Here is a 13,195-nt window from a genome sequence, read left to right as displayed (position 1 = left end):
TACACCTGGAAAGCACCAGCACCGAGGGGCTGAGCCACTGCAGGGACAGCACTAGGATTAAAAATCCCCTGCTCAGGAGAACAGAACAGGAGCAGAAGACCTCAGCCCCAAAAGACATGCCAACCCTGCTTCACCTCACCGTCCTTGCCAGGCACTGTGCAGAGGGAAATAGGACCTGGCTTGAAGCACTGCCTAAAACAAATCTGCAATCTGGGGGTAAAATGAAAAGTAAGAAATCCAGTCCTTTGGTTACTTTCTTTTCCAAGGCAGACTTATCTTATTAAATTGGAACACATCTGGGTTTCAACCAGTTGAAAAAGCCCTCATAATTCTGGCAGGAGCCGAGAAGCTGGTGGAAAGCCAGTCTTGTAATACGATTTCCGCAATAGACGCAGATGTTTATTCTGGGTTTGTGCAACACCTATCACAGAAAAGTCCTTGTCTACAACTGGGTTCCTAATGGAGTGGCAACACAATACATAACAAAATATTAGTATTCCAGCCTGATGAAAGCAGCTTTTCTATAGAGACATTTCAGGAATAGTCTCTGCATGAGGCACTTCAGACTCTTGAGCAACCTCAGGCCTGGGAAGGAAGTCTGAAGGAGTGTGAAGAAATAGAGGAATCCCATACTCTGTCACTCACTTAACCCCCAGAAATATTTATTACAGTTCCTGTATGCATTTACACAATACATCCCTGCATCCTGTGCAGCGCATTTATCTCAGTCACACTTTGAACTGCTGCTCTTCAAAACGAACTTTTGTTTCATGCAAATAGAGCTCTCTGGTGCTTAGTCATTTGCCTGCAAAAAAAGCCTTCCTTTTGGGGATAGCTCTGGTTAAATTAGCAAAAACTACACCAAACAAAACAAAAAAAAACCATGATCCAACTCTGTGAGGGAGCTTAAAACTTTTCCCATGTGCTATACAAAGTGTGTGATCTTTTCCTTTTCTTTTATTGTATTAATATGACTCATTCATTAAGAGACACTCAAGCATGTTGTGTGTTCCTTAATTTATCATAGGCTGTCAGCTGGAGTAGCCTTTTCTGGTACAAGGAAGACTGGAAAAAAGCACTTCATATTTTATCAGCGTTCCCAATCACCTCTCTCTCCTACCCACTGATTGAATTGGCAGGGACTGGCTCTTTATGGAAGGAGCTGGGCTCCAAGACAAACCGCTCGTGCGGAAGATGGCAGCTGGAGCAGTCTAGACTCAGAAACACATCTGCCTTTGAAAGGAGGCTGCCTGCCAGGGTGACACCAAACCTTTGGCTGGGCTTGCTGCCACCAGGGTTTGAACCTGGGGCTCCTGGGCATGCACTGCACTGGATGGATGGGAACTGAGGCTGCTGGTGTGTCCATCCAGGGACTCTTCTGACTTGGGAAGCTGGGGAGCTATTGGAAACATGCTCCCTCCTTCCTCACTGCTCTTGTTACTCAATGCTTCCACAGCCTCTCCATGAACTCAGGTTTTCTTGCTCTAGAAATAGCCCTCAGACACTTTGTCAAATAGGTCAATATGTTTTTTTGTTGTTGCTGTTTTGTAGGGGCTGAAAAGCTAGAGAATTCAAGCCTTATTAGATGGGAGGAGGAGAAAGGCCCAGTTTGAGGTACACCATGGTCACCCCATCTCTGCCAGGTCTGAGCAGCTTTACCTCATTACACAGAACATGCACATCCCAGCAGGCATCCCCATGCTGATGGGCATGGGAGTGGGCTACAGCTCCCTAGATCTCCCATCAAACCTGCTGCTGGTATAGAGAAGCAGATGTTACCCCATGTACTGAAGGATTCAAACACCTACCACATCACAGCCTTACAAGGGTTAGAAGGTTTGACAAGCTGGCAACAAAATACTGGTTTTCAATACACATATTTTTTCTGTGGGTGACCAAGCTACTCACTGGCACGTGCTGAGGACACACTGCAAGCTGAGTGAAGGCTGCTCAGCCATCACAGGGACAGGACATCTTTATGAAAACTCAGCAGAGGTGCTGCAGGCAGCCTTGGGGATGATTCAGAGGGACCTTGGCCAGCTGCTGAGTCAGGGCTGTGTTACTGACTTAGCATCATGATGTTTGGGTGTTCTTTCTGCTCTTCCCCCCACAAAAGAAATTTAGAGCAGAGATCTCAAATTCTTGTGGTTATTAATGGTTCCCAAGAAATTGTTTCTTTTTTAAGAACCTATTATCCTCCCTCCTCCAGCCTCCCAGCAAACCCAACATTCCTGAAAAATTACTGCTCTGTCATCAGTTGCATGTGGGACTCTACATCTCCATTTCCTGTTGTGCAGCACTGTGGTGGTCTTTCTGGACAGATCAGTCCACAGAGGGTACTGCCTTTTATTGCTAAGTGAACAGACCTTTTTAGCCCCTTGCTTTCACTCCTCTAGCCCTGTAGACACCTCCCTTGGCTGTGGGGAGGGGGCCATTCTGTACAACCAAATTATACCATGGTTAGTTTGGTAGCATTTACAAAGCCAGAACCAGAGACCACAGCGCCTGAGTCATCACTGCCTCATACCATAGCTGTCATTCACATCCTGATTTGGAGATGATCAGGATGAGAGAAGGTCTTTTCTCTCAGAGTGGAAGCCAGACAGGCAGGATGCTGTCCATAAACCACTGCCAAGGTGTCCCCAGTCCTCTCTGAAAAGGGAGCTGGCAGTTTCCTATACACCTTCTCTGTCTAACGTCTTCTCAAAGAGCCTGTGGATCACAGCAACTGGGAAAACTAATCAATCACTTCATCCTTCCATCCATGTGCCAGACTGGGAATGACGTTCCCAGCCCACAACCTGCCCTGTCCAGGGAAAGCACCGTGCTGCCATATCACGCAGCCCAGCAGGAAGGGCTGTACTGACCTCATCAGAAACGTCTGCCCAGCAATGCGAGGACGGCGCCAGGTAATTACTCAGGCACACAGCATTTATCAGCACTCACTCTGAAACATGCTGGCCTGGCCATAGAAGTGCTACATTAATTTCTCAATATGTCATCCCCATTCTGGTCTTTTCTCCTCTTTCTCTTCCCACGTCAGAGACATCCAACAAAGTATGGTAGAGAGATCTCCGAGTGAGTCACAGGAGCTATCGAGCACCGCACAGCAGCCAGCTCCAGCCAAGCCATAACCTTTCCCTCCCAAAGTGCCAACTGTTTCCAGCAGTCAGAGAGGATAAGCCAGACAGAGCCTCAAAATGTTCTCCATTCCCCCAATTCAGGACTCCATTTGTTCTCAGACAGGATGGAAAAATCCTGCCATCTCTTCCCTCAGGCCTCCGCAGCCTGAATCTGTTTCTTTGCTATGATTCACAAGCTGAGAAGGATTTTCCACTCCAGTTCAATAATAAGCCCTTTACATTGCATAGGGAAGTGAGAGGGTTGGAGCCTGGTCACCCTCATGACACTTGAGCAGGGCAAGAAGGTGGAAAAGGTCAGGATTTCACTGAGCTCAGAGAAGGCTACACAGATTTACCCCTCACAGCTGAGTGCTGTTTTAAGTGAAGTTCACAACTGGTGGATTTCTCCTCCTGGAAATATGCCTGAAATGACTCTCTATGAAACACAGAAGATTGCCCAAAGATAAAAATCACTCAAGTTCATTCTGTCTACTCAGAGATTTAGCAAAATGTCTCCAAGTAGAAAGACTACATCAGGGATGTGTGCCTGGAAAGTCAGGCAGGAGCACAGGGTTTCCTGTGCTGCATTCCACTGACAGGGGCAGCACCTTCCCTTGTCGTAGAGGTCACAGAGTCCCAGTGTGCTGGGGGTTGGAAGGGACCTCTGCAGATCATTTACTCCAACCTCCTGCTAAAGCAGGGTCACCTAGAGCAGGTTACCCAGAATTATGTTTAGATGGCTTTGGAATCCCTCCAGAGAAGGAGACTCCACAACCTCTCTGGGCAGCCTGTTCCAACGCTCTGACACCCTCACAAGAGAGGAGTTTTTCCTTATAGGACCCTTTGAACAAAACACACTCCTCAGTGATTCCCCACACAAATTACAAGGAGAGACATCTGCCACACTGCTTTGAAATGAGACAGCCAGTAAATGCAGACCTTGAAGGTAAGCACCCATTGAGGACTTAGCAAAACACAACCATTGCACTTTAGGTGTTACTTGCAGCAATGAGCAACACATCTGCAGACACAAGGGCTGTTGATCGTGCTCCCTAAGCCAGTCTCAATATTTCCATTGTAAACCCTTCTTCCACTATTTAAAGAAGTCAGCTGTAAAAATCTGCTGGAGGCTGGAACTTGGCAACCAAAGACTGTGTCTGGGAGCAACTTATTTTACATGTACAACCCCTCTCTCCTATACACAATACATCGAAAAGCTAGGGTTGGAACACCAAATCCTCCTAAGAGTTGGCCAGCTTAAGGATCCTGCTTGCATTCTTGCATTTCAAAAAGGGAAAGAAAAAAAAAACACCCCAACCCCAAACCCAAACCCAAGCTACAGATGTTGACTGTGGCCTGACTGCTTTTAGCATTACCAAATGTGTGTATACTTTTAGGATGGCCAAGATATACACCCTGAGAGTGGTTATTGTGTGTGGAATGCAGTAGTTAAATTTATAAAGGAAACTCTTTGCACGTTTTAGGAGCACGCTATGAGGAAGAAGAAAAATAAATTAACTTAATACCATGAAAAACAGAGGAGAGAAATCTCTCTGCTTGCTTTTGCTGAAACAGGGCACTTTGCTGGAAATGTGGATTTCAGGGACAGGACAAATGAAGAGCCAGTTTTAAGAAAGAGTTAATTTGTGGCAGGTTTTTGAGGCACCTGGGTTTTCACTGGAAGGTGGCCAGCAAGTTCTGCCCTCTTGGGCCTGAGAAAAACCAGAGCCTCAAGCCAGCTCTCAACATTTTAACCAGCACCTTGTAGGAAGGAAGGTGAGATTTGGTTTTATACTTTCTTCTCTTAAATCTAACATTAAGCAGCGACTTTGATCACAAACTTTAAAGGGGCATCCACCATCACATCCACTCAGGTTTGCACTGAGATAGATGCTAAAACTGTTACCATCAGTTTCTCCTCAGTGCTGGCCAGCGACAGGACAAGGGGCAATAAGCACAAGATGGAAGCCAGGAGGTTCCATCTGAACAGGAGGAAGAAATTCTTTCCTGTGAGGGTGATGGAGTCCTGGAGCATGCCACCCACAGAGGTTGTGGAGTCTCCTCTGGAGAGATTCCAAACCTGCCTGGATGTTGTGGTCCTGGGTGACCTGCTCTGGGTGACCCTGTTTGAGCAGGGGGGGTTGGACTACATGATCTCCACAGGTGCTTTCCAGCCCCATGCTGGGATTCTGTGATTTGTAACAGTGTTTGGCTGCTACTGCTAGTCTTTGTAAAAACCTTCTAGGTTATGGTTTGCCAACCACTTGGCTGAGCTGTGTGGTCAGGAGGAGTTAGCATTAAGAGCCTGAACTTACCTGAGGTCCTCTTTCTCCTTTCACTCCTGGATATCCCAGTAAAAATGGAAATGGAGTGGGTCCAAGTGGGTCAAAGATCTGATAGCCATCAGTGGCAGCTGGGGTTGTGAGGTTGAAGGCCGGTGCCCTGGCCCTTGAGGCAGGACGGGCAGATCCCAGGGGCGGTTTAGTGTACACCAGAAGGACATTGCTAGGATCCACTTTCCTGGTAGGGGACGGCACATGCTTCTTTGGAACAGGCCCCTTGCTTGGGGTCTGTGGGGTTTGCTTCAGGGTGACAACGTGGACATTGCTGGTTGTGTTATCAGTCATCCTCCTCGTTGGCTTTACAGTACTGAGTGCTTCAGAGGGCTCAATGGTGGGTTTTTGGCTGTTCTTCTTTTTGGTGTCTTGCTTGGATTCCTTCCTGCTGGCCATGGTGGGGATGTGGCTTGTTGGTGAGGCCTTTACGGCAGTAGGAAGGGGACTTTTCTCCCTGCGTGTGCTGGGAGTGGGTCGAGACACCCTGGGGGTCGTCACTGTCGCCTGAGGGAGCGAGCGGGCGGGTGGCTGTGTTTTAGCACTGGATGGAACGGGAGGTGGGGCCACTGTGACCTTTGTGGCTTTAGTCGTCAGTCTTGGCAGTGATGTCGGGGATGGTACCAATGTGATGGCTGTTGTGCCTGAACCCCGAGTCTTGAGGGGTGCAGTGACCCTGCCAAACTCCAAGGATGGAGCAGCAGTGGTCAGGTTTTTCAGGCCCTTCAGCGGGAGCTCCGTATGATGCGGGGTACTCGGGGAGGCACTGGGATCCCTGGGCAGGAGGGGAAGGAGGGGAGGCAGTTTAGGCCGGTAGGTATCTGCTTGCCTGCACTGCTTTTTCAGGTATTTACAGTAATGATGAGCTGCCTTGGCAGAAGGATAAATATCGAACTGGCAGATGGCTCCTTCAAACTGCACGGAGTGCTGGTTTATCTTCCCAAAGAGGAAAGACCCCTGTGGATCCAGTGCCTCGTCCTTTTTAAGATGCAAATCCGCATGTACTCTGCGCTTCCCACAAGAAGTAAATAAAGTGACTGTCTGGCCACGGATATCGATGGCCATATTGTGCCACTGGCCATCGTGGACATTGTAATCAAAATATACAGAGCGCTTGTGGCCCACATACACGATGATCTTCCCGGGCACAAACTGGACCCCCAGCTGCAGTTTTTTCTTTTTGCTCTTGACAGCAAAGAGGAAAGCATTGTTGATGCGGTGGGAGCAGAGGCTCAGCACCAGGAGCAGGTCGGTGCGGGAGCCTGCGGGGAGGATGGCGCTGAGCGGTGCTTCGATCCGTGCTCGCTGAGTGACGATGACCCCTGATTTGAAAGGAATGACTCCTTGAGGAACTGCACGTGATGAGGACCATCCACTCGATGGCTTTTTCCCTGACAGGCTGAGTCTTTGAAGAACGTCCACGTCTGAAAGGGAAGCACAAAGAAATTGCAAGGTGCTGGGAACCCAAGGGCTGGGTTAAACCAGTTCGTACAAAAAGGCAACAGGATGCAGGAAACCTCAACTATCCTCATGCAAATACACACTCCAGTAATCAGAATGGAGAGCACATAGCTGTTCTGCACATTCTTGAGGAGCAAATGCATGTTCAGCTTGGTCACCAGCAATTGCCAAAATGTATCAGCTCCATGGTTCATCTGGATAGCTATCCTGTCTCACCAGGAAACCATTCCAGATGTTCCAAAGGGAGCTGACCTCAATGCAAGGAAATTTCCCACTGAGCACCAAGAGCCCACTTCTCTGGGGTTTAATTCTGAGTACTGACCACACAGTTGGAAAGGAATTTGAACACCAGACTGAGCTGGGATTGCAAAATTTTACATCCCCAGAAGGCAAGTAACAGAACTTTCAAAGGGAGCAAAGCCCTTGTATCTGCCTCTTTCCAAATTAGTAGAGAAGCAGCTTTTGATCTTTGAGACTCCAGAGAGTTTAGGGAAGCAAAGGTGTCTCCCAGAGTGAAAAAAATTTGCAGCTAGGTTTCACTGAACCACTTCAGGTTCTCAAAAGTAACTCTTCTTTATTTTTAACTTAATTTTTTCCCCCAGTGGATCATCTGACAGCCTTCAATTAATTTAATAGGTTGAAAGAACCAGACTTGGTTTGTGGAGAGCTACTGGGCAGTAGAGGAAGGACTTGCCACCAGCATTTGTCACCTAGGAGCCAGGTGCCTTGTTCAAGACTGAATGGGTGAGACTGATGTTCAGAAGCACCTCTCTTCAGCTGCAGAAGTCTGCAATGGACAATCAGAATGCTCTGGTTTCTGGCCCCAAGGTCTAACAGGAGTCACACACATCCCAGAGTCCAAGGCAGATTAGCAGGCAACAGCAACACAACCTGGAGCCAACTGGCCAGAATCTCTGCTGAACAGCTTAACTGGGGAAGATGCTGAGGTCTACGTGAGAAAAGCTGCTAAGCTAAATGTGTCCAGCCCTAGAAAAGCGTGCATGCACCCAAACCCTTGTTCTCTTACTCCAGCTTGAACATTTGGCCTCTTAGAGGATGTTACCTATATGGTGTAAACAGATAAAGACAAGGCTGTAAACAATTACCATGACACTACCACTGCTGAAATGAGCCAGGGAACCTGCATTTCCCTCCTGTTTGCCTGCCCAAATGCACCCCAGCTACTCAATGACCAGCAAACTCTGAAGTGCTCCCTGGGGCAGCTAGCCCAGGATGGACAATCCAGACTCTGACCTTGCAAGGTAAGAATTTGACAACCAGAGATGTGGCAGCACCAAGTGTGGCTGCTCACCACCTAACACCATGGGGCTGCAGCTTTCTTACATTAAAAGGAAAAGTAAATCAAAGGCTGTCCAAAGGGAAAACAAGCTCCTTCTCTAAGGGGCCTTGGAATTTTGCCTCTTTCACCCTCAGCTCTGAAATATTCAGCACAATACCCAATATTTGGAGTACTGGTACTTGAAAGAGATCCTCAGTGTTGGCCAGAAGGGTTGTAGGCTCAAGCCAGTCTGAAGCCTGTAATGTGGCTGGCCAGGAAAGGGAGGAGAATAAGGAGAAAACCTCTGTTCCTTGACTTTGGCGAAAACCCTGGCCATTTTTGTATGTAAGAACAAGTCAATCAATATTTGCTTTGTCTGAGCTCAGCTTTATTCCCATCTCCCTTTCTTTAAGGCAGCAGAGACTACCCTGGCGAAGATGCATCAGATGTAGAAGGGGATGGAAATGCTCCCACGCTACACAGAGGGGACAATGTACTGCACAGCATGTGCCAGTCTTGATGATGGTACTTGTTTCATACTATGAAATCCCAGTGTTTTTCTGCCATATTGCCCAACAGGGCTGTCTGTCATCGTAGCTAAGGTGGAGCCTTCCCTTCTCTGCACTGACTGAGGGAATCACAGCAGTATCTTCATAAAGGATAAACTCCAGAGCCCATGGAATAGCAAAGGGCAAGGACTGGCTTTAGCAAAGTAGAGTGGGACCCTTGCCACAGACTTCAAAGGTATCACAATATAGCCCTAAGGAAATAAATTTGCCACACAAACTAGGAGCTAGACTGCAGCTTCCAATTTCTACACATATTTTTAAGTCTTCTCCCAGAGACAGACTGTGTTGTGTCTCTACTAGGCAGAGGCGCTGTACACTCCAGGAGCTATTCATTTGGTGGCTGCTCTGCAAAGACATAAGGATGTTTCTCTGCTCAGAGGATGCTGCTGCTGTTTCTAATACCAATCCAACTGCCTCATTAGCAACTGCATCCAACAGTGCTTAAGGAAAAAAAAGCACAACCCAGCCACTCCTTTCCCTCGGAACCCACTAAGGTAGAGCCAAATTCTAGATGCCTACGCAAAAACCTGATTAAAAGAGCCCTCATGCAGGACATGTACGTGGATTTTCCAGCCCCAGGTCCAGGCACACAGGACTCCTGTGCACCCAGCCCGTCTGCCTCTCCATCCCAGGCGACTGTCCTGGGCTGGTGGAGCACGTCCCCCGAGGATGACGGGATGTCATCAACTAACATAAAATGCAAGGTAATTTTGACTTCCTTAAGTAGCTCCAAGTTTAGCAAAGCATTTTTTCCCCTTCAGAGTTTTTCCTCTGTAGATTTTTTCCATCAAAACACAGCATTTAAAAAACCCCATGCACTTAGAGCTGCCTGGTCCCGGGTGCCTTGGAGCTACTTGCAGCGTTCGAGCAACTGGGAAAATCTTTCCTAGCAGACTCTGTGCATAAAGTGAGATGCACAGAGATTCCTGAACAACCACATGATCATCTCTGAAAGAGGGGATAAAATGTTTTATTGCTTCCTTTCCCATCTCTTTCTTTCCCTCCCCACACAAAAGGTTTTATAAGAAGCAGCCAAGAGGCAAGAGAGAAATAACTTGCAGCTTCCTGAGATGTGATGCCCACAGCTAAAGCTGAGTTGAATGAAAGCTACATTCCCCAAGGTTACTCTCCAGACCCTTACTCAGTGCACATCATAAACTCACTAACTTCATACTTTAGACTTGTAACACTTACAGAAAAATCATCCTGTGCATTCCCTGATTTTCCAGCATGCAGGAAGACTCTTTAAGCCTTACAGCAATAACTGCAGTGTTTGCAAAACCCCACAGCCTTGGTTTAACTTCACCCTCGCACAGATCTGTGAACAAACTCTTACTGCTTTTGTAAATCTCATTTTTGAAAATCCCAAGTAATAACACAGTCTGAAGTCATAGACTCACAGAATCAGTCAGGGTTGGAAGGGACCACAAGGATCATCCAGTTCCAGCCCCCCTGCCATGGGCAGGGACACCTCACACTAGGTCAGGCTGGACAGAGCCTCATCCAGCCTGGGCTTAAACACCTCCAGGGACAGGGCCTCAACCACCTCCCTGGACAACCCATTCCAGGGTTTCACCACTCTCACGGTGAAGAACTTCTTCCTCATGTCCAGTCTGAATCTCCCCACCTCCAGCTTCATTCCATTCCCCCTAGTCCTATCACTACCTGAGATCCTAAGAAGTCCCTCCCCAGCCTTCCTGTAGGCCCCCTTCAGATACTGGAAGGCCACAATTAGGTCACCTCGAAGCCTTCTCTTCTCCAGACTGAACAGCCCCAACTCTTTCAGTCTCTCCTCACAGGAGAGGTGCTCCAGCCCTCTGCTCATCCTTGTGGCCCTTCTCTGGACACCTTCCAGCATGTCCATATCTCTCTTGTAATAGGGGCTCCAGAACTGGACGCAGTACTCCAGGTGGGGTCACCAATGCTTCCTCACAACCTTCACTTCCTTGGAAAGTTTTGCTGCAGATGAGCAGCCTGTCTCTGCCTGGGGAAACCAAGCAGGATTAAACATACTCCTTTATCATGGAGAAGGTATCTCAGAGGGGAGTTATCCACTACACTAAGGTACTGCAAAAAGAGCAAAGTGAAAGATTTTTTTCCCTTCAGATTGATGGTAACAACCAACAAAAAAAAGACAAGTCATCATCCCATAATTGCCACAGGAGTCGAATGATGGATAGACATGAATCTGAACAGCATATTAAAATCTCCTCTAAAAAACAACAACAACAGAAAAGGAGACGCCAGCACACAGTATTTGTTCTGCCTCTTTATGAGCTGACATAAAACTTGCTCTGAAAACTGCTTGACTAAGAAATTCAGCCAGATGTTCACCTCTTCTGCACTAAAGCAGGATTTGGAAAATATGACATTTTTCAAAATTGCTGATGGCAGGGATGTGTTTTCTTTCTTTTCTCTCCCCCCTCCTGTAAAAAGTACTCCATGGGCTGCCTGACAGCTGAGCATTGACCAACTCTCTAGCTTTCCTTCATGTTTTGGAGACCGAAAGGGGAGCCCTGGAGCCTGCTAGTCCACTTATTGTTGTCTGCTGATTGCAGAGGAAGCTCTTCAGTTCCAACATATACCCCTGTAAAGCTGCCATGTGGAAGAGGTGTTGCTATTTTAAGACTAGATGGCTCCTTTACAAACAGATGTTGCAGAGATGCTTGGCTCCCACTACTAACCATAAAATATGAATTTACTTTTAATTTTGTTGACTGAAGATTTCTATCTCCTCTTGTGAGGTCAGTCATTATTATCCCCCGGTCTCTAGTCCTGTTCCCAGGATGCCAAGAGAAGGGGGTGTAAAGAAAGGTTGAGGGTGCATAATCACTACAGAATACTTTCCCTGTTGCACAGGGACTGAGCCAGATGTAGCCATTCTAATATCACAGAATCATTTAGGTTGGAAGAGGCCTTTAAGATCATCAGATCCAACTCTTAACCCAGCACTGCCAAGTCAACACTAAACCGTATCACTCAGCACCACACATGGCTTTTCAATCTCCCCAGGGATGGAGACTCCACCACTACCCTGGGCAGCTGATTCCAGGGCTTGACAACCCTTTTAGGGAAGAAATTTTACCTCATGTCCAACCTAAATCTCCCTTAGCACAACTTAGACCATTGCCTTTTGGCCTATTGTGTGTTATTTGAGGGAAGAGACCAATCCACACATCACTACAACCTCCTTTCAGGAAGTTAGAGTGAGCAATGTGGTCTCTCCTGAGCCTCCTTTTCTCCAAGCTAAACAATCCCAGTTCCCTCAGCTGCTCCTCACCAGACTTGTGCTCTAGAAGCTTCACCAGCTTTGGTGCTCTTCTTTGGACACACTCCAGCACCTCAATGTCCATGCAGTGAGAGGCCCAAAACTGAATCCAGTATTTGAGGTGATACCTCACCAGTGCCCAGTACTAGGGGATGATCCCTGCTCTGGTATTGGAATGGAATGGAATAGAATTAACCAGGTTGGAAAAGACCTTCAAGATCATCAAGTCCAACCTATCACCCAACATCATCTAATCTAAACATGGTCCTGCTGGCCACTCTATTGTTGATGCAGGCCAGAATACTGCTTGCTTTCTTGGCCACCTGGGCACACTGCTGGCTCATATTTAGCTGGCTATCCACCCCTGTAGAATTTTTCTTCCTTAAATTTGCTTTTACTTTTAGAACTCATATCATTTCTGTGTGCACCACATCCTATGTGCCTGCAGAGGCACGCCTGGGTTGCATTCAAGTCAAGGAAAAGCCAGTCTGCCAGAGCCGCTTAATTCCTTAATGCCCCAGCCTCGAGGGGCACTTTCCAAAAGCAGTTAAGTCCTGGCAAGTGCAGGTAGATGCCAGTGACATTTTAGACACATCAAAGGGCTTCATTCCCAGCAGCTGCACCAGACAGACAAGCACTTCTGGAAATCCTGTGAGGCACATAATCACCTGTAAAGAAATGGTCCTTTTGCCAGCTGTTAACTGCGTCACCTATACCATCGGTTCTGCAGCGATCAGCAATAAACGCATTTAATTCTGTGCACCAGGCTCAGATATTGCTAAATTATGGTCCTAAACTGACATTCAAGCACTTGGCTTCTGCTTTTCTTGAAACAGGAGAGTTAAAAAAAAAAAAAAAAAGGTGTCATTTACCTTCAGAATTTCCCTGTGTGAATCCCAGGAACCAGGTACAACATAATACAGTCCAGAGAAAGCAGAATCCCCTACAGTTGGAAGAAAAGAAAAGGGACAAATGATGAGTTTCTATGACACCATTAACAATACCTTGCCCCCCTCACTGTTAAGGGTCTTCTCCTTTATTACAAGTCCAGAAAAGCCAGTGGCAGTGTTTGTATGTCTCTGGGAAATGAAGAAGGGACACTCAGCAGAGCAGCGCTTGCTTCTGACTGAGATCTCACTTTGCCGCTTTAAAGTCATCCCAAA

The 13,195-nt window shown here is 47.3% G+C and overlaps 1 protein-coding gene across 3 annotated transcripts in view; it reads right to left on the bottom strand.

Annotated features, from left to right (window-relative positions):
• COL27A1 (collagen type XXVII alpha 1 chain) overlaps window positions 1-13,195 on the bottom strand; it is a 171,599-nt gene that overhangs the window by 147,368 nt on the left and 11,036 nt on the right. For all 3 annotated transcript variants that reach the window (XM_068155646.1, XM_068155645.1, XM_068155647.1), the window contains 2 exons: window positions 12,905-12,975; window positions 5,438-6,879 (listed from right to left, as the gene is read on the bottom strand). In XM_068155646.1, coding sequence (XP_068011747.1) covers window positions 5,438-6,879; window positions 12,905-12,975 — 1,513 coding nt within the window. The remainder of the gene's footprint in view (window positions 1-5,437; window positions 6,880-12,904; window positions 12,976-13,195) is intronic.

The sequence above is a fragment of the Melanerpes formicivorus genome, unplaced genomic scaffold, assembly GCF_026170545.1.
Source record: "Melanerpes formicivorus ecotype bairdi unplaced genomic scaffold, bMelFor1.0.p_v2 SCAF_33, whole genome shotgun sequence".
Classification (NCBI taxonomy): Eukaryota; Metazoa; Chordata; class Aves; order Piciformes; family Picidae; genus Melanerpes; species Melanerpes formicivorus.
This window is presented reverse-complemented; position numbering and strand designations above follow the sequence as displayed.